The sequence below is a fragment of the Myotis myotis genome, unplaced genomic scaffold (assembly GCF_014108235.1).
Source record: "Myotis myotis isolate mMyoMyo1 unplaced genomic scaffold, mMyoMyo1.p scaffold_m19_p_7, whole genome shotgun sequence".
Lineage (NCBI taxonomy): Eukaryota > Metazoa > Chordata > Mammalia > Chiroptera > Vespertilionidae > Myotis > Myotis myotis.
Genome location: NW_023416379.1, coordinates 52,850,192 through 52,872,531, shown reverse-complemented (window position 1 = coordinate 52,872,531; position 22,340 = coordinate 52,850,192). Strand labels below are relative to the sequence as shown.

The 22,340-nt window shown below is 41.8% G+C and overlaps 1 protein-coding gene and 1 non-coding gene across 2 annotated transcripts in view; one reads left to right on the top strand and one right to left on the bottom strand.

Moving 5' to 3' along the window:
• Positions 1–5,779: 5,779 nt before the first annotated feature.
• RRAGD (Ras related GTP binding D) overlaps positions 5,780–22,340 on the bottom strand; it is a 32,827-nt gene continuing 16,266 nt past the window's right edge. The window contains exons 3-7 of the mRNA XM_036317535.1: positions 19,498–19,697; positions 18,511–18,625; positions 17,633–17,775; positions 11,853–12,001; positions 5,780–6,281 (exon numbers count right to left, since the gene is read on the bottom strand). Of these exons, the coding sequence (XP_036173428.1) occupies positions 6,130–6,281; positions 11,853–12,001; positions 17,633–17,775; positions 18,511–18,625; positions 19,498–19,697 (759 nt within the window). The 3' untranslated portion in view covers positions 5,780–6,129. The remainder of the gene's footprint in view (positions 6,282–11,852; positions 12,002–17,632; positions 17,776–18,510; positions 18,626–19,497; positions 19,698–22,340) is intronic.
• LOC118660942 lies at positions 18,874–18,979 on the top strand. The gene has a single exon (XR_004969105.1). It is a non-coding gene; the product is annotated as a U6 spliceosomal RNA (small nuclear RNA).

Sequence of the window (22,340 nt, the reverse complement as noted above, 5' to 3'; positions counted from 1 at the left end):
TGCTTCAGTCCAGTCGGGCTTCAGCCAGCAGGATCGCAACATTGTTTCAAATACAGAAGGTAAACAAAGGCCAGAAACCTGCTTTCAGCAGCGGAGGCCTAAGAGCTGGAGCCAAGCCTCAAAGCTAAAGCTGGCCCAGAATTAAAAAAAAAAAGGAGCGGTTGGGAGCTTCAGTCACCCGCCAGCCTGAAAACAGCCCTCAGCCCCTCACCCAGACTGGCCAGGCACCCCAGTGGGGACCCCCACACTGATCCAGGACACCCTTCAGGGCAAACCAGCCAGCCCCCCACCTGAGCACCAGGCCTCTATCCTATATAGTAAAAGGGTAATATGCTTCCCAGTACCGGGATCAGTGGAGCCGAGAGGCCTCCCGGCACCAGGATCAGTGTGACAGGGGGCAGCGCCCAAACCCCCTGATCGCCCTACGGCTCCATGTGTGACAGGGGGTGGGGCCACAACCTCCCTATCTGCCCTGCTCTGTTCGTGACAGGGTGCAGCGCCCCAACCCCCTGATCAGCCCTGCTGTGTGTGTGATGGGGGCAGCGCCCCAACCCCCTGATCGGCCCTGCTCTGTGACGGGGTAGAGCCATAACCTCCCCATTGGCCCTGCCCTGAGTGTGAGATTGGCAGCGCCCCAACCCCCTGATCGGCCCTGTTCTGTGGGTGATAGAGGGTGGTGCCCCAACCCCCTGATCCGCCCTGCTCTGTGTGTGACAGGGGGCGGGGCCACAATCTCCCTATCTGCCCTGCTCTGTTCGTGACAGGGGAAGGTGCCCCAACCCCCTGATCAGCTCTGCTCTGTGCCTGATAGGGGGAGCTCCCCATCCCCATGATCGCCCTGCGGCTCTGTGCGTGACAGGGTACGGAGCCCCAACCCTCCTGATGGGCCCTGCTCTGTGCGTGACAGGGTATGGAGCCCCAACCCCCCTGATGGGCCCTGCTCTGTGCGTGATAGGGGGCAGCGCCCCAACCCCCTGATTGGCCCTGCTCTGTGCATGACGGGGTGGCGCCGCAACCTCCCCATCAACCCTGCCTTGAGTGTGACAGGGGGTGGTGCCCCAACCCCCCAATTGGCCCTACCCTGAGCGTGACTGAGGGTGGCATCGCAACCTCCCAATCTGCCCTGCTCTGTGCATGACAGGGGGTGGCGCCCCAACTCCCCAATCGGCCCTGCTCTGAGCCCGACCAGGGGCTGCACCTAGGGATTGGGCCTGCCCTCTGCCACCCGGGAGCAGGCCTAAGCCAGCAGGTCGTTATCTCCTGAGGGGTCCCAGACTGCGAGAGGGCAGAGGCCGGGCTGAGGGATCCCCCCGCCCCCCCGAGTGCACAAATTTTTGTGCACCGGGCCTCTAGTCTATATAATAAAGAGCCAGGGTTATAATGACCGAAGGCTTGACCAGACCGGGTGCCCCGACCCAACACTGTCTAGGGGCTGTGGATCAGGCCTGGAGAGAGGCCTGCAGAAAGAGAGGCAGGGTCTGATCTGTAGCCTCTGTGGCAGCCATTGATCAGAACTTACCTCTCTTTCTCTCCCAGTCTGGCCAACAGCCACACATCCATTTCTCTCCAGGCCTCCACCGTGGCTGCTGATCAGCCTTGCCTTTCTGATCAGGCCCCATTGATAGGCCCAGAGATGCTGACTGGCATAGAAACTGACCAATCAGAACCAAATCTGAGTCAACTGTGAGCAGCCAATGGCTGCCTAGGAGGCGGAGCTTTTGACGCTGACTGGCATAGAAACTGACCAATCAGAAACAAATTGGCTGGCAGAGGAGGGTAGTTGGGGGTGAGATTAGGCCTGCAGGGGAGGGCAGTTAGGGGTGATCAGGCAGGCAGAGGCAGTCAGGGGTGATCAGGCTGGCAAAGGAGAGCAGTTAGGGGCGAGATCAGGCCAGCAGGGGAGGGCAGTTGGGGGCAACCAGACTGGCAAGGAAGGACAGTTAGGGGTGATCAGGTAGGCAGAGGCTGTTGGGGGTGAGATCAGGCTGGCAGGGGAGGGCAGTTTGGGGTGATCAGGCAGGCAGGCAGAGAGGTTAGGAGCAATCAGGCAGGCAGGCAGAGGGGTTAGGGGTAATCAGGCAGGCAGGCAGGTGAGTGGTTAGGAGCCAGCGGTCCCAGATTGTGAGAGGGGTGTCCAACCAGTGGCCAGACATCCCCCGAGGAGTCCCCGATTGGAGTGGGTGCAGGCTGGGCTAAGGGAACCCCCCTCCTCTGCGCACAAATTTCGTGCACCGGGCCTCTAGTTATTAAACAATTCTGTTAAGGACAATGTTTTCTTCCTCCTAAACTCAACATCACTACTGATTTAAAAACCTTGTAAATAATTACTTCAGATCAGGTTTTCCATCAGAAACAGGATTTCATATATAAGATATAACGCCTAATGTTAGCTCTAAGAACTCTTAGGTTATCTGTACAAGTCATGAAAGAGTGGAATCTTATTAAGCAAGGAGCGATAAGGTGCACTGTTAGGGAGAGAATTTCCGGAGATCTAAGGATCAGAGCCAGAGTAGCAGAATGAATATCTGAAGTTTACTGAAATAACAGTTCTATCATCTGCACAGGCAAATCACCATCAAAAATATAAAGAGATAAGAGGGTTTAAAACAATAAAAACAAAAGTGCAAATCCAATATAAATAGAGTGATTTATCCTCATTTCCACAAGCAAGGCCAATATAGCAGTAATATACATGTATGGTAAACAACCTCATAAATATGGAAGACCATACTTCCTTTTCACCAAAGAGACCATTCCACTCCCTGAAAGATTAGTTATGAATATGCTTAAAATAAAATGAGAGCTTAGCATAGCATGAGCATATGACACAAACTTTTAAGTCAGCAGTTAACATTTGTGAAAGCAATGATTTAACAATGGTTTATAAATGACTATCATTTAAAGTAAAACTTAATACTATATTTGATTATAAATTACACTCAGTCCATATAAGTTGAATGCATACCATACTTTAATAATCAAGACAGTTGGCTGTTTTTCTGAAGTACATTTCAAACAGTTAGCATATAACCCGTATATAACAATATTGCTGTGTTTTTAGTCATCTCATATTTAAGGGTCCAAAATACATTGTGTTCACAAAATAACACTGTCCATGAATGTCAACAGTTTTTTATTTATATTCCTTCAAAAACACTCTACCCTGGTCATTCACACTAATCTGCATAACTGGAAATAAGCAAAGATGCTAGGTAATTCACAGAGTCTCACCTCCACATAGAAGTTCTAACTGCCCTAGAAACCTATAGATCAAGTTGTCAACCTTTGAAAATGAGCAAAAATGTTCCAGAGCAGTCACTGTAGCCATGTATTTGGGCTTTATATTTATAGCATTGGATTTGTGACCTAAATGTGGCCATAGACATCACAGTAAGCTAAGTCCCATATCAAAAATAAAATGCAAGCCCTAGCAGGTTTGGCTCAGTGGATAGAGCATTGGCCTGTGGACTGAAGGGTCCCAGGTTCAATTCTGGCCAAGGGCACATGCCTGGGTTGCGGGCTTGATCCCCAGTAGGGGGCATACAGGAGGCAGCCAATCAATGATTCTCTCTCATCATTGATGTTTCTCTCCCTCTCCCTTCCTCTCTGCAGCCAACACAAAAATCTATTTTTTTTTAAATGCAAAAGTAATTGAGAGATTTTGTAATTTCAATAGCACAGACTTCAAAAAGTTGGACGCTGAGACATAACTCCTACATCTCTCTTTAAATAAGAGGTCACTGCCATACTTACAGGTTTGAGGCAGTCATCTATATATTAGTGTGTGATGAATCAAAGAGTACACTTAGTACCATGAACTTGGGTCCTTATGCCATAGCATTAATTTTGCCTTTCCCCCAAAGAATCATTTGCTCTTGAAGTAATAGGCTCTTAAGGCACATTTTAACAACAAAAAAAATCATAGCTTGGCCAGTGTGGCTCAGTGGTTGAATGCCAACCCATGAACCAAGAGGTCACCGGTTCAATTCCCAGTCAGGGCACATGCCTGGGTTGCTGGCTCGATCCACAGTAAGGGGTATGCAGGAGGCAGCTGATCGATGATGTTTCTATCTCTTTATCCCTTTCCCTTCCTCTCTCTCTAAAAATCAATAAAAATCTATTTTAAAAAACTCATGATATACCCAGCTCAAAAATGGAAGCTCCTCTTGGTTACAATAATATACATATGTACCTAAGTAATGTGTGATTTATCAGATAGGCAAATGTCTCTATCTTGAGGATAAAGTCACATTAGAAAAGCAATTCTTTGTTGCTTACTCTAAAAAGAAACATTATAAAAACGAGAGAATTAGATTTATAAGAATAATCCACCTATCGTATACCAGGCCTGTTGGCAAAGGTCAAACAGGATATAGGTCTGGAAATTAGAGAAAAAAACTTCCTTAGAACCCCAGGATACTATACACCCAATTTTCTGAGCAAAAATTATGAGGCAGTTGGTGCTCTTTCATGATTTTTAGAAGTTTTCTTCCAAAATGCACAGCCTCTTGGGAGGGCTCAAATCTTAAATCCCAAGCAGCTACCATTTTAAACTGCAGCTGCCAGCCTCAAAGGAACAGGACTTGAGGAGAGGAAGGAGAAAGGATAGAAAGAAGTCACAGGTAGAAGTGGGATCATTTCAAGGACAAGTTGCGCTAGGAACTTGATACATTTTGCTAGGAGCAGCTTTGATATCCCTATGAGCCTCTGATAAAAGAAAAGAATATTATTTTCTAATACCCACAAGCATGCCATAGGTACCAACCCTTGGGATAGACCCAGAATTATCTACTTGGATTATCTACTTGGAATGGTTTGGGGTGGGGGTAGATTTAGGAACCTCTTAACTTGCTATTAGTCTAAAGTAAATATAAGTGAGAGAATTTCACAAAAACAAATACATAGCTAACTGTAATGCCTCCTCTGGCCAGCCCCTTCCCACTGAACTTGAGGGCTTTTCAGCTGTGCAGAGCATGCTGCTGGCAAGCTGAGCTCTAGTTCAGCCGTAAGATAGGAACAGGCAGAGTCTACAAGGTACACTGTCACAAATGAGAACATTACTCAAGGTGACCAATGTGCCCAACAGGATTCAATTCTACGGTAGAGATCTGAGACGTCCTCTGTGATCATGGAGCAATAAAAATAGCTGGTCCTAAATAAACATTTCAAATGCTGCACAATAACAGGCCCATTTCACAGGGGCCAAACATACAGAATTGTGTATCTATTTTTATATCTGCAGTTGTCAATCACCTACATTTGGGAAACCACGTGTCCTCTGATGTTACTCTAGCCTGGGTGGCAGGTACAAAAAGCCTCCAGAGTCCCTGCAATTCAATGACATTCTTATTTGTCTCCAGTGATCGGCACCATTTTGGAAATCTGGTCCCAAAGGTACTAAAGAACAGTAATACAGCAAAAAGAAACCACCTCTCTGTATAAAATGATTATAGAGATGTGTGTTGAGGTAAAGAGCTTTGTAAAAACTGTTGAGTAGGGAAGCACTGCCAAAGCTATAGAAATTTTTAGATAAGTTTGGTGCTAATATTATTCATCAAAACTCCCGTTTAAGTATATTAGTTACAAACAAGGGACAGTTCTCATTGCTCCTACAGCTTGCTGCCCCAATCTGTACCATCTCCACTGAAAAATGATTTTTTTTCCTCAACAACTGGTAGCAAAGATTCCCAAGTTTATAAAAGTCATTGCTAATGCATTACTTTTTTAATTTCTGATTGCCATAGCTAAGAACTACAGTATGCATGTCCTTCACACCAAGTACAGAAAAAGCTTACAAAAGTTTTATCAAAGTTTAGTTCAATGAAAAAGTGCAAAATATATACAGTTCCTGGCAGTTCTCACACAGGATTGTTCTGACTACAGACCATAAAAGTGTACATTTATGTCATGAAATTACAGTGGATTTAACTTCACTATTAGTATACAAGTTTTTGCTTCAAAGTGCTTGCTTTATTTAAAAAAGAAAAGATCAAAAGGGTCACAGGATTTTTATTTTTACAACAAATTTATGTTCTGTGTCCCAATCTCTTCTTCCTCTTCCTTTAGTGCAACACAGTGCAGCAGCCTCACTGAAAGGCCTGATTTCAAAAGGTGTTCCTGAAACCTCACCTACAGCAGCACTCTAGGGGTCCCGTTGGGGGTGGTTCCTTTTTTCTTCTGCAGTTGATTCTGAACCTTTCTCGATTTCACCACCTTCATTCTCACCTCAAAAACTTCATGGATGGCCTTCCGGAAGCAATGAAAATTATAGTCAATAAGCCCTGGAGAAGAAAGCCAAAAATATTTAGCAATGTCACATAGAAAGAAATAATATCCATCTTTTCATGTCGACCATGACAAGGATCAACCAGTAGGGGGCAGTAGAGAAGCGGCCTTAACATAAGATCCAAAGACTGAATGGGGGAAGTCTGCAGCTGGTCCTCAGGAATCGCAGGCAAGATCTTGTGAATGTGTATTTTTCACTAAGAAAAGTTCCCAGAGTATATACCACATTTTCAAAGGTGTCTATGACCCAACACATTTGAAGAGCCAAGTGAACACATTTTTTTGACCTTTCAGAATTAAAGATTTTTTACAATGAAGTTATTATCTTCAATGAAATACTTATTACTTTTCCCTAGAAGGCATTATTAAATTGACTCTATGTGGAGGGAGACCCTGACTTGGAGTGTGGCTGAGATAACAAAGCCACTGTATCAATCAAGTAATCAATCAATATTTACGGGATGTATATTATAAGTAATCAATCAATATTTACGGGATGTATATTATAAGTAATCAATCAATATTTACGGGATGTATATTGTATTTAAACCATTGTCATAAGTCCTGGGGAAGGCCCAGTCCCTGGTTTTACCAGTAGAGTGATAGCAGTCAACTCAAGCTCAGGAATTCAACAACCAATGACACTCTCAGTTCTTCAATATCATGTAAATTTAAAATGGATAATACTTTCAACAATAAAGATTTTTTTTTAATGGAGAAACAGTAGGGTAGAATCTTACTGTATTTTCAGAAATTAATTAGTAGTACAAAAATAGAATAAAAGAGAATGCAAAGTCTTAAGTGTATTTTTCATCCTCACCACTAGTTTATTAGTGTTGTGGCTAATGTTTACACTAATTAAAATAGGCAGTTGGTCCTTATTTACTATCTTTAACTTATTAAAACAACTAGCCTAACCATTATTTCCATCCACTAAGGTGATGCTTCCAGAAACCCAAAGAAAGAATTGAAATTCCAGCCAAGGACTGAAACTTCAAACTAGTTATACAAGTGCGAGCGAACTGGAGGAACCCCCACCTCAGCTTCCAGGAGCAGGAAACCTTCGGAGCAGCGCCCTCTGCTGCTTCTGCAGTGGTAGTGGCCACGCATCCAGTTTGAGAAAAATAAAACCAATGAGGCAATAAGGCAGAAGTAAGAAACAAAGCAGCATAAGGCAGAAATGAAAAACAAAGCACAAAGAAGAGATGTTACTTAGTGGGAATTTGGAAATGAGATGTTAGAACAACCTTACAAATCTCTGCCTATCATATGTGCAACTAACTGCCTTAGGAAGAAAGCTCAGCTTGACTGCTTCAATGGGACGAGTGAATCAAATACTCAACGTGGGAAATTGCAGAGACATCCTATTGATAGTTTTTGACAAATCTTAACTTAGTCATCTTTGCACATTTTTAAATGTGCAAAATTTTAAAAACAGTAATCTTGCTGCATGTGGAGTTTTAAAAGTAAAATGGTAAAAATTCACAACTGGGGTTTTCAAAGGAAGTAAGCACTCAGAAAAAGAGTTTGCTATTTATTTCAACCCTTTCATTGAAAATACAAGAGTGACATGAACAGAATAAGGACTACCTTCCCCACCATACCCAGTTGTAGGATGGTCCCACACCTTTCTCTGGTTCAGTGGTTCTCACCCTAGCTGGGCATTAAAAATATCCAAGGAAGTTCAAAAATATTAACAAACCCCAGGCCTCCCTCCCAGGAATTCTATTCTAATTACATGGAAGAGGACCCAGATGTCCGTATTTTTTAACTGCCTCCCATCCCAAGGTGCCTATAATGTGCATCTAGGGCGGAGTGTCCTGCATCTGCTTTCAATTCTATCTCCTCTGCCAAAGCTGTCACAGGGACCCTTAATGAAAACTCAGATGAAGACAAACATGGAGAAAAGCTAATCACCAAGTGTTGATTATCAGCACCAATAGGACTCAGCAATACAAAATTAAAGCAACAAAATAAATCAAACTACTCCATGCATTTATAAGCCTAAGTTCTTTTTAAAGACAGCTGCCTAATAGATAAGATGTCCACCTCATCTGGTTTGCCCAGTTTTACTGGAGGTCTACTGTCCCATGAACCCCCATGGTCCCAGACAAACAGAGATGGTTGGTCACCGTAAAAAAAGCGTGCATGTTTAACATGATGGGGTTACACCCAGTCTGCCTATTTATTTACATTTATTAGTTATGACATTAACACCTAAGTTTCTATTTAGTTTAAGAAGTTCTACAAAGTCTGCCTAGCCACAGTGAAGGTTATAATTAGTGGGCAAGAGTGTGAGAAGAAACAGGAGTTGCACAGTTTGAAAGCATGTATTAATGACAAAGGGACAGGTAGGGAATTTCCAGTGGAAAAACTGGCAGAAACTACCTTAGCCAAGTCAACATCAGCGTCACCAGCAACAAGACACCATTAACCACTTGATGTGATGCAAAGAGAAAGACACACATCATTTCTGTGTGGTGTTTTTTAAATATACTTTTATTGATTTCAGAAAGGAAGGGAGAGGGAGAGAGAGAGAGAGAAACATCAATGATAAGAGAGAGAATCATCAATTGGCTGCCTCCTACATGACCCCCACTGGGGATCAAGAGCCTGAAACCCAGGCATGTGCCCTGACTAGGAATGGAACCGTGACCCCCTGGTTCATAAGTCAACATTCAACCACTGAGCCACGCTGGCCAGGACTGTGTGGTGTTCTAACCAAAGTGCATTATCTCATTCCAACTGTGTGAAAAATCTCAGACAAGCCCAGTCTGAGGGACAGTCTACAAAATAACTGGTCAGTGCTCTTCAAAAGTGTTAAGACCATGGAAGACAAATTGTCACAGATAGGAGGAGACCAGGAGAAATAGCAACTAAATCAATTTTGGATCCTGAAGCGGAAAACGGGTATTTTTGGAAAAACTGGTGAACTCTGCACAGGTCTGTAGTTTCATTGATAGCATTATACTGATGTCAATTCCCTAGTTTTGAAAACTGTGCTATAGTATGTAAGATGCTAACATTTGGGGAAGCTGGATGAGGAGTATATGTAAATCACAGTTTTAAGAAGTTTTTGGAAGTCTAAAATTGGTTCAAAATTATTCCTTTTAGAAACTGCCACCATCCTAGATGGTTGGGGGGCTGTAGTTGTACTATTTGTATAACTTTTATTAGCTTCCAAAATCAACATGAAATATTAATCATCAGATATAAATTCTGGAGTATCTTTAACCAAGAAAATATACATATAATGGTTTTAAACAATATACAACACTGATCCCAAAGAGAGAGAACCACAGGAATCTTTAGGCCTGACTGCCATACACTGGCGGTATGACGTTATATTGGGGGAAATCTCTTATGTCCTGAGTCTGGGTAAAATCATCTGTAATTGAGAATGAAACAAGGTATGGTCCTATCTTCAAAATTCCATGGATTTATTATATAATCTGTTCTTACTTTCAGCAAGATGAAAATAAAAAGTAAAAGATTAACACCATTTAATTAAAAATTTTACAGGACAAGGACACAAAAGGCAATTTGGTTGGCAATAGTAGGTAAATATGGGGAAAATACATGCATAACTTCAGTAAGAAGCAAGGAAATGTAAACTTAAATGATATACCAGTTTTCAATAATCAATTTTTTAAATAGTTTATTGATTTTTAGAGAGAGAGGAAGGGAGAAGAGAGAAATATCAATGTGAGAGCAGAACATCGGTTGGCTGCCTCCTGTATGCCCCCCCCCCCCCCACCGGAGATAGAGCTGCAACCTGGGTATGTGCCCTGACTGAGAATCAAACACCCAACCAACTGAGCCACACTGGCCAGGGCTCAATTATCATTTTTGTTGTTGCTGTTAATCCTCACCCGAGGATATTTTTCCATTGATTTTTAGAGAGAGTGGAAGAAAGGGGGAAAGAGAGAGAGAGAAACATCAATTGGTTGCCTCGTGCACTTGCCCCAACTAGGACCAGGGACTGAGCCTGCAACCTGCAACTGAGGTGCATGCCCTTTACCAGAATCAAACCCGGGACAACTCCAGTCCACAGACCAATGCTCTATCCACTGAGCCAAAGTGGCTAGGGCTCAATTATAAATTTTTAATGCTAATACTCAATATTGAAACTACAAGCAAAATTGACACGCTCATATTCTCTTAGTAGCGTAAACCCATAAAGTCTTTCTAAAGGACATTTTGGTAACGATGCATTAGAAGCCACCAAAACATGCCTACCCTTTGATCTAAGTAATTCCATTCGTTGAAAGCTTTTCCTGAGGAAACAACCAAAGATGTACAAAAATATTTAGTGCAAAGAGGGTCATCATAGATTATTCATAACATCAAAATCTAAAAATGATGTGGAAAAAAGATTTAGTAAGTTGGAAAGATGTCTATAATAATTTAAGTGAAGGTTATAAAGTAGGATTTATCATACAATCTCCTATATAAAGATAATAGATATATATGTGAAAAAGGCTGGAAAGTGATACAGAAAATATTGAGGATCTGAGTGAGAAGTTTATCAGTAATTATTTCTTTTTTGCTTATTTGTTATTTATAAATTTTCTAAGCGAATCTATTGCTTTTATAATTTAAAAAAATCTAAATTATGTTTTCATGCTCAATGAATTTGAAAACAACAGGATATAAAACTATATAGACAATCACCTGACCCCACTTTTGTTGGAAGGAAAGAACAGGTGAAGGAAGAGAGGAAGGAAAGGAGAAAGAAAGCGCATTTCTGAAATTTAGCATGGGGTTTAACTCTAAATGGTGGAATTGAGTGGTTTTATTTTGTTTTTGTTATACATTCCTAAATTTTCTAAGTATTTTTAAAATAAACACGTATCGCTTTATAAGGAAAAAAGGCTTTTTCAGTCAATGTTATTATTGCCACTTTGTTGGGAATATTTTTACCAAACAAATTGGTAAATCATTTCCTAGTTGCAAAAAATTCATAGCAGCAGCAGTAAGGTATTACCCAGATTAGGTAGCAAGAGAAAAAATGAATATTTTTATGAGGTTAATTGCTTTGGTTTTAAAATAAAACTAAAAAGATATCTGGTGATATTATTATTAAGTGTTTTCATGTCTTCTGTTTTCAGGATCATGGTGCCATCTCTGTGTTTTGAGGACTAAAGAATACAGAGGCTGAACACAAGTTAAATACCGTCTAGCTTTGATGTTGTATGAGTCCCCTCCTTCACATGGGAGTACAAGTGGTCACATGTCCCTAAAACCTTCGGGAGGTGTGGCCCAAGAGGGAGGCCACGGCCCTCGCTGTAGGCTGGGGGCCTCCCCTTGGTAAGGAACTCTACAGACGGGCAGCACCCCAGCTAGCTGCACCCGCAGGAAACCTGAGGCCCCTGGTGGATGGTTGCGTCCACTTCCACCTCACAGCAGCTTTCACTAGAGGGCAGGCTGGTTCACGGGTCTCCAAAGCTGACTGATCAAGGGGGCCTGTGACTCAAGTCTACAAACTTCAAGAGGCACGCTGCTCCCCACCCACATTCAACAGGCAGTGAAGACAGTATTAGTCTGAATCACACACACATAATTACCTTTTCTTTCAAAGCTTTCCTCTCTGACAAAGCAAACAAGAGCCAGGAACTTTGTCACCTCTTTTAAATAAAGAACTGTGGTATTATTCAGCTTTATAATGGCTGTTGATTCCTTGTCATAGGGGGTTCCTGCTCCGTCTTCTTTGAGACTAAATGGGGACAGAAACCAAAACACATATTTGACCATCGAGAAAGAACTATAAATTGTAACCCGACAACAGAAACCAGCTTTAACACAGAATGATTTACTTCTTTGAATGTATTAAAACTAGCCTACCCATTCAGATCTTTCAGCTAAAGATCTCAGAAACACACAATCACAAGAATGTAGAGTGTATGACAGTCACTTTCCTACTGACACAAGGAGTGGCTGTTGTGGCAGCTGGGCAACCCCCCACACACCTGCAGAACACAGGTGAGGGACTGCGGGCTTAGTTCTCCCCCACTCCGTGGCCCTCAAGCGTTTCTCATAATCAAATAACCAGGCTGTCAAAGGCACGGTCTGAGGAAAGACCAAGGACTGAAGAACTGTTCCAAATGAAAGAAGACTAAAGACACATGACAGCCAAATGCTGAATTAGAGGTTGAATTGCAGGGGAAAACTGATATAAAAGGTAGAAGTGGGACCACTGGTAAAATTTGAATATGGACTGTATATTAGATAATCGAGTGAAGTAGCCATGCTAAATATGCTTACTTGGATCATTAAACTGTAAAGAATGTCCTTGTTCTTAAGAGAGAGATGCTCAAGTAACGAGGATCAAAGAACCATGATGTCTGCAACTTACTCCCGAATAGTTCAGAACAAACAAACAAACAATATGGAATAGAAATAGAGGGAGATAGCAAATAGGGCAAATTGATAAAAATGGTGAATCCCAATGAAGGTTTATAGGAATTCATTGTACTATCCTTGCACATTTTCTGTAGGTTTGAAATCTTTTTAAAATAAAAAGTTAATAGATTAGTCTAATTTTTTTGTTTTATTTTTATTTTTTCATTGAATTTATTGGGGTGACATTTGTTAATAAAATTATATAGATTTCAGGTGTAGCATTCTATAATATATCATCTGTACATTGTATTGTGTGTTCACCACCCCAAGTCAAGTCACCTTCCATCACCATTGAGCACCTTTATACCCTCTTCTACCTTCCCCAACCTTCTTTCCCACTGGTAATCTGTTGCCTATGTCTAGGAGTGGTGTTTTCTGTTTTCTTTTATTTTGCTTAATCCCTACACCTTTTCGCCCAGCCCTGCAACTCCCCTCCCCTCTGACAGCGATCAGTCTGTTCTCTATGAGTTTTTTTTCTGTTTTGTTAAGTTTATTTTGTTCATTAGATTCCACACTGAGTGAAATCATATGGTACTTGTCTTTCTCTGACTGGCTTATTTCACTTGGCCGCAGACACAGATGACTTGGGTTTGTATCCCAGCTTACTTACTTACTATGGGCAAGTTAAGTAACTTCTTTGAGCCTCAATTTCCTCATCTGTATTCTAACAGTAATTACTTCAAAGTTTCCTAATGTAATGAAATAATACATATATAGCACCGAGAATAGTGCTGAGACCATGTAGTATGCATAATGAATGTTAACTGCTATTATTATTATTATGACTTTATCGGGGAGAAATACATTTTCCTCCGTGCTCAAGGTTCTTCTGACTGGTCTAATAAATACACATTAGACAGATGAGCAAGAGGAAATAACCAAATTTAATATCTACATAGTATGGGAACCCTGCATACATGAGAGAATCAGAGACCCCACATGCAGGAGAGGTATGTTCGTTGAGGTCGTGGTATTTTGTGGAAGAGCCAAACTCAAGGGGCCAAAGAGCCGCATGTAGCTCGCGAGCCATGGTTTGCCGACAACTGTCTTTGCCGGTTCGGCTCAGTGGATAGAGCGTCCGCCTGCGGACTGAAGGGTCCCAGGTTTTTCAGCCAAGGGCACGTGCCTGGGTTGCGGGCTCGATCCCCCGTAGGGGGCGTGCAGGAGGCAGCTGATCAATGATTCTCTCTCATCTGTGATGTTTCTATCTCTCTATCCCTCTCCCTTCCTCTCTGAAATCAATAAAAATATATATTTTTTAAAAAAGGTTATCACCGGTAGTCTTTTATTATATGCAAGGCCCCTAATTCAAGTTCTTCTAGGTAGTTAAGGGTGGGGCAGAAATTTATCTTGAACCGGAGGCTAAAGTTGCCTTTAGCTCAAGAAACAACCTGCATACCACAGAGACATATCTTGGGGTGACTAGTTCTGAGTCCCCACAGCCTTAATGACTGAAACTGGACCCTTCGAAACACTGATGTAATCAAAGAATTATGCATCCTTTCCTCATGGGCAAAGGAGCACTTCCCTGTACCTCTTCCCCTTATGTGAAACCATGCATACATTTTCTGATTTATTTTTGCTTCCCAAACATAAATACTTGACCAGAAATCTGATTTAATTGTAATTTTGCTAAATAAGCCTTATTAATACACTAGAGGTCTGATGCACGAAAGCCGTGCAAGGGGCTTGGCCCTCGCAGCTGCCTGAGGCAACGGTGGCAGCTGCCTCAGCCCTTACAGGCCCTCGCAGGCCCTCGCAGGCCCTCGCAGTCCCGGCTTCATCTGGAAGGTCGTCCAGTCTAATTAGCATATTACACTTTTATTATTATAGATAAGCATACTAACTCAGCTGCTGATGATCCTTACCATTTTGTGTAGTAAGAGCCAGCATTTACTAAACATGTATTCTGTGATGGGCACCGTTCCTGGTTCTTACTATGCATTATATTGTCTGGCACAAGAATCCTCAGTGCTGAGGAACTGAGGTGAGGTTGGGAAAATAAGATAACTTGGTCAAAACTGATGATGGGGGTACAGCCAGGACTGCAAACTCATCTAATTTTAGAGTTAAGCAATGAAGAAACCTGCATTTAAAATTTCCAAATAAATATACTACTACTAGAGGCCCAGTGCATGAAAATTCATGCACTGGAGGGGGGTTCCCTCAGCCTGGCTGCCCCCTCTCACAGTCCAGGTGCCCTCAGGGGCGGGAGGCAAACCGGTGATCAGGGGAAGGCGACGCCCTATCACACCTCTGTTGCTGCCACTGCTGGCAGTGCAAGCCTCAGCCGGCCCTGGTTACCTGAGCCTCCGGCGGCCCTCAGAGGCTGGGAAGCCGCCATCTGAGGCTTGCCTATGCCTCGGGCCGGCCCTAGGTGGCTAGGGGACTGAGGGGCTGGGGGACTCCGGAGGCAGGCACGCGGAGCGGCCAGGTCCGCCTGGGGCCAGGCCTGGCCTTGCCGCACCTGCCACCCCGCCGGGGCTGAGGGGGCTGGGCGCCGTCATCTTGTGGCTGTGGGTGCCATCATCTTTGAGGGCAAGGCAGTCAATTAGCATATTCCCTCCTTATTGGCTGTGGGCACCACCATCTTTGCAACAGCGTGAGGTTCAATTAGCATATTCTCTCTTTATTAGATAGGATGCTATATAGATAGTGGTTTTTTTACACAGGAAAATTCTTGTGATAATGTTAAGTGAAAAAAGCAGGATATAATGTTAAATATACAAAGTGACCACATTATCCTAAAAATTACACAACAGTAAGAATAAAATATATAAAAATGTTAGTGATTGTTACTAGGTGATAAGATTGTGGCTATTTTAATGTTATTCTTTATAGTTTTACATATTTTCTGCAATGAACATGGGTTACATTCACATTCAGAAAAAGTAAACATTAAACAAATTGGAAAAAGAAAGGCCAAAAATATTACAAGTAGAAACTGGTGAGTTTTTACGACTACAACAACTATTTTCTATTACTTATATTGCCATCTACATAAAAACACATGAGGATGGCTTTGTGTTTTAACGTGTGTGTGTGTGTATATGTGTGTGTGTGTGTGTGTGCAGAGCTGACTAGCCGTAGCAGAAGCTCAGCTGAGATTCCTGAGCAGTGCACTGAGGTACCAGGTCACCTGCTTCTAACCCCTACTGGTCTCCAGGGAGCAGCTGGGAACTGGCAGGGAGCCTGCTTCCTAGGCTGCCGCACACATCGCTAGCCCTCCCCCTCTTAGCTGGGCTGGCTCCTTGCCTGGCCAGCAAATGTCTGAGGAAAACCACAGGGCCATTTGTGACCAAGACTGGTTCTCACTGAACCTGGTAGGTTCTCAGGAACACTGCACTCTACACAGGAAAACAATGTGATGGCAGGATCCAGCTCCCTCCTCCTCTCAACGCTGCCCATGTTTGTTTCAGCTGGGTAAAAGTAACTCTGATCAACATCCTTACAAGAACTACTTACCACTTACGTCTAGTTAGCTTATGGCACAATCATGATTATGCATATTGTTAAATATGAACCAGATCAGTTGTGTTGTTCATTGTATTTGATTACCACAGCAATCTAGACTATAATCAGAGTACATTCAGCTTCCGTGGCTATTTCAAGGTCATTCACTTTACAGTTTAAAAATAACTGTAGGGAAATAATCTTAGGAAACATGGCCTATTTCTAAAGCCGAATGGCAGTGTTTGATAATGATAATGATGATGATGATGATGATAGCAGCTACATTTATCCAGGGTTTACCAGGTGAAACCTAATTATTTCTTTCTCACTATAGTCCTGTGAAGATTCACTTTCCCGTTTTCATAACAGAAGGCACTGTGTTTTCATGTGTATTAGTATGTATAACAGAGTTAACAGAGAATCTAAACTGAGTTGGCAAAGGATTTTCAAACAGTGGAAGACAGAAATGGCGAGACGAGACTGTCACGGAAGAGGAGGTTGTATAAAGCAGGTCACAGTGAGTAAAGAGGACGATGAACAAAAGCTTCAAGTAATCAATGATTGGATGAAGACATAAATCCAACATAAACAGACAACTTGGTATCTTAATAAGATAAACAAATTAGTTCATACCCATTCATTCTGTATGACACCCATTCAGCAAATTTATAATTATGTGGAATTGTTTCTATGTCTGGTAACACAATCAACTTTCCCCACTCCTTATTTATTTTATGATTTTAAGTGTAAAAAACTATTTTCTAAGAATGTAAGACCTTAATAGTAAACAGGCAATGCTGTTTGCTTAGTTTTAAAATTCCCTGCTGCTCACAATAAAAAATAATCAAAAAGAATATTGTTGAAGGGATCATTTTGTAAGTTATGTAAATGTCTAATCACTATGCTAACCACCTGAAACTATAATATTTAATGTCAACTGTAATTGAATAATAAGAATAAAAGTATATTTTAAAAACAACAACCCAGTAGTTATCTCCTATAATGAAGAAGATAATAGAACTGTTGTTAACATGAGATATTTAGAGTTCAATGATCCTATTAGTCTGTCCCAAGTATATAAGACATTATAGTATGATGACAGATTTTCAGTAGAGAAACTCCAGGAATCAGTTAGGCTGAAGTTCAAATTCTAGTTCCAGCCCTTATTGACAGTGTGAGCAAAGATTAGAAACATAACCAGTGTAAACCTCAGTTTTCCCATCCTTAAAGTGGGGGTAGTAATTCCTGCCTCATGGAGTAGAGGAGAATTAAATGATATAATATGTGCAATGAGATTCTTAGCATAATGCCAGGAATTTACGCAATAATTATTTGTTGTTATTATTATTGCATGCTAAATGGTATATTTATTTACAGAGCTCAGTCATTTAAAACAAAAGTATTAAAATCAAATAAGTAAATGCAAAATGTCTCAAAGGTTCTGAAAGAGAAGCATGGCTTGATTTTTAGCCTTTAAGAATGCCTTACTTACCCATAAATACAAGAGATGTCAATCACCACATCAATCATATCACAGCAGAGCTCATAGGTTTGCATATCTACTGGGGTGCTATCAGTTGCAATATAAATTTTACTGACCACATCAAATAGAAATGCCTTTTCAATTCCAGAATTCTGAAACAAAAAGAAGATGCTGACTTAAAGCAACAGCTGATTTCAAACCAGGTCATGGTTCTATAAAACGACATGCCATCCTCTATGTGAAAAATAAACAAGCAAAAATTAAGTTACTGTAATTTTAGGTTGTTCCATGTTATTACAATTTAAACCTCACTGTCATATACTTCTTTATAATGGACTTGCATAGAAAATGAAAAGTGGAATTATCCAAATTATTTTCTGTAGGCAAACAAACTGAGTGGTGGCCGAGTAAAAACACTAATTATACTGATTTTAAATTTAAAAATAAATTTAAGAAATCTAAACAAGCAAATTCCAAACTGTGCGGTGAGGATTCATGTGCGTACAACCAACAGGTCTGCCTTAATGCTACTCCGCAGAGCTGGACGAGAGCTGGTGGTTTATAGGACTCATTCAGTGTTAACAGTTTATATCTTATCGCCAAACCAACTTTTATATCCTCTACCTCTGGTAAGGCTCTATTAACATTGAATGATTGCCTACAATTTGAATAAACACTCCAATTATATCATTAAAATACAGGCATCCATTTTGGGAGTTAAAATTTAAAGGGCCTAAAATAATCTCTGGATCAACCTCCAAAAGTACATACTTTGTGACCTTGAAATGCTGCTGTAAAAAGTAAGCAGAAATAAGATCGTTTTCATTCTTGCAATGTTATTCTTAAATTCTGCAAATGACGCTCACAGGATGATATTATTTACTTACAGAGATAAAGATGTTTAGCAAGTTCTCCAGGGTGGGGAGTTGTGGAATTAGTTTCTGAACCACTTTGCTAAAAGCTTCAAATATTGAATGATCATATATGCTTGTCAGATAAAAGCTGAAAGAGGAAACAATATTTCATTACATTTTCCCCTTGACTGGGGAATAGACTGCTTAGGCTGTCATAACACCAGTACTTGCCTTCTGTATCTACACTCCTTAGGCACACATTCAGAAATTGAAACAGCCTTGGTAAAAACTGAACATGTCTTAACGGGCCATTTCCTCCCAACACCCAAAAAACAAGAACTGTGTCCATTCTCATCTGCTGACTGGCTGGAGTGGAAAGCTTAAAAACAGAATGTAGTGCTCACTTTGGCGGCACATACACTAAAATTGGAACGATACAGAGAAGATTAGCATGCCCCTGCGCAAGGATGACATGCAAATTTGTGAAGCGTTCCATATTAAAAAAAAAAAATGCACTGTCTGTGTCCATACCAGCTTCCTTATATTCTGCAAGAGAATGCATACCAGGTCATCTATACACACACCTCATGGGCTAGTAACAGTGACATTATTCATATTGAAGTACCTACGTTTTTCATTTTCCACAAAAAATGATGAAGTGGTTTTCCTGAGCATTTCTATTTGAATTATCTTCAGAGTTAGAACCTATCATATTTATCAAGAACTGTAAACTTCAGCTTCAATTAACCTCCTGGATTATGTCCATGGATTTTATGTTATGTGTTTCTCAAATAGGGGAGGAACCTTAGCTTTGACCACTTATTTAAAAAAGAAATTTATTATTTTTAAACCCCACTCTTTTTCCCAAAGATTAGAATTGTCACGTGGAAAGCTTGTTTTACCCAAATACCATCCCAATGTCCACAGTCCGAAATAGGGTGAACCACTTGTGGTGACTTTGGACCCCAACTCTGCTTTTTCCGTCCATGACAGGGATCCCTGAGGGGTTTCTGTTCTCACCTGAGGTGAATCTTTTCTAACCCAGCGTCTGCGAGGTCATCGTTTGCCCGCTGATGAATATCTCTTTGGGTTTCAATTTTGTGGTCGTCGGACAGACCATCCACTTTGTGGATGAACACCTCGAAGTTGATGTCGGTGTTCACTTTGTAGGCCCTGGTCACCGTGAGGTGCAGCCGGGCCAGGGCCTCCATGTAGTCGTCCTGGGAACAAAGGCACCGTCCTGTCAGGGGAGGCGGCTTCGCTTTCGAAACTCTGCTCAGCTGCCTTTCACATACCTCCCCAGCTTTACTGAGGGATGCTTGACAAATAGACATCGCATATACTTAAAGTGCACAATAGGAGGCCCTGGCCGGGTAGCTCAGCTGGATAGAGCAGAGTCCCCATAAGGCAACCTAGAGGGTTCGATATCCAATCAAGACACATACAAGAACCAACCAAGGAACACATAAAAAAGTGGAACAACAAACGTTATGTTTCTCTCTCTCCTTTCCCCACCCCCTCAAAAAAAAAATCAATAAATAAGAAAAAAAAGTGTGCAATGGGATGTTTTGATAAAAGGCACATGTTGTGAAATGATACCCTCACTCAAGCTAACTAACTTTCCCAGCACCTTGCCTCACAGGGAACCATGTTTTTCCTTCCCATATTCTTTCTTTCTTTTTAATATATTTCTTTATTGATTTCAGAGAGGAAGAGAGACGAAGAGATAGATAGAAACATCGATGAGAGAGAATCATTGATCGGCTGCCTCCTGCATGCCCCCTACTGGGGATTGAGCCCACAACCCAGCACACTCCCTACTGGGGATCAACACGCAACCCAGGCATGTGCCCTTGGCCAGAATCGAACTTGGGACCCTTCAGTCCGCAGGCCGACGCTCTATCTACTGAGCCAACAGCTAGGGCTCCACATTCTTTCTTAATTTGGAAACCATCTGCGTACAACGTCCAAAAATATTTTTCAAAAGCCCAATGAAAGCTGGTTTTATAGAATTTAAGATCGAAAATGTAAGTTTTGTTAACAAGGAGATGAAAAAGAAAGACCAGAAAAACCAGCTGTAGGCTCTTATGGCTATCTTGGTGACAGTCATAAAGATCAGAGCTGCAGTTCTGTGAATCGAAAATTCACAAAGGTCACCTAGGACCTCCTCTGGAATACAATTCCTTCCAGATTTTTTAATCTCTTGGTCAACTGTGATGAGCAGTTAGAGATGAAAATATGATATGGGTCACTGGGGAAGGAGCCAGGAGGAAAAACTTTTAAGAACCACTGGTCTAGAGCAGCCAAATTGGGCCCATGCCTGATGTTGTTTGTAAGTCAAGTTTTATTGGAGCATAGCCACACTCATTTGTTTACATAGCATCTATGCTGCTTTCATGCTACAATGGCAGCTGAGTAGTTTTTCTCTGTGGAAATGGTATAGCCTGCAAAGTCTGAAATATTTACCATCTGGCCCTTCATAGAATATGTCTACAATCATTGCCCCAAGTAAAACAATACTATTTTCCTCCTTCCTACAGATGATACCTATCCTATATAATAAAAGGGTAATATGCAAATTGACCCTAATGGCAGAAAGACCAGAACGACTGCTGGACCAGTCACTATGAGGCACACTGACCCCTTCCTGGTCCCTTTCTCCGGATGGCAGGCTCTGATTGCCTGATGGCCACCCGTGGTGGGGGCGGGGCCAGCGAGCAGGCGGGAACAGCTGACCTCTCGGTCCCTTCCCCAGCCGTCAGGCACCGATCACCTGATGGTGAACAGAGAACCGAGGATGGGTTGTGGCGAGGAACAGGCTGGCTGTGGGCAGCTAGGGAAGATGGCCCTGGTGGCAGGCCAGGCCTAGGGACCATACCCACGCATGAATTTCATGCACTGGGCCTCTAGTATAATAATATAATAAACACCTATATACTATGTATCTCTTTGCTTAAGAAATCAAACATTAGCCCTGGTCGGTGTGGCTCAGTTGGTTGAGTGTTGTTCCATGCACCAAAAGGTTGCTGGTTCAATTCCTGATCAGGGCACATGCCTGGGTTGTAGGTTCATTTGCAGGAGGCAGCTTATCAATGTTTCTCTCTTACACAGCGATTTTCTCTCTCTCTCTCTCTCTTTCTCTCTCTCTCTCTCCCTCCTTCCCTCCCTCCCTCTTCCTTTTTCTAAAATCAGTAAAAATATTTAAAAAGAAATCAAACATTAGATACTGAAGCCCTGTGTGTTTCTCCCCCTCCTCCCTTCTATTCCATCACTCTACCCCCTACCCTCCAGAGGTAGCACTACCCCAAGTTTAGTGTCTATTCTCACTCGTCTCTTGATACATTACTACATACATATCTACCTTTAAACAATATACACAATTCACTTTCGTTGTTCTAAATTTTATAAAAATATCATTACATGTATATTATAGTTTGCCTTTTTCACCCAACATTATGTCAGTGAGATTCACCTACATTGAAGTGTATAACTCTTTTTAAAAATATATATATTTTTTATTGATTTCAGAGAGGAGGGGAGAGGGAGAGAGAGATAGAAATATCAATGATGAGCGAGAATTATCGATTGGCTGCCTACAGCACACACCCCAACTGGGGATCAAGCCCACAACTATGACATGTGCCCTGACTAGGAATCAAACTGTGACCTTCTGGTTCACAGACTGATGCTTAACCACTGAGCCATGCCGGCCAGGCCATAACTCCTTCTAACAGCTCTATAAAGTTTCATTGTATGGATGGTCTATAATTTATCATTGTTGATAACTGTTGATGGACATTCAGAATGTTTCCAGACAGTAATAATGTGGACAGTCTCATACATGCATCTTTGTGTCTGTTTGT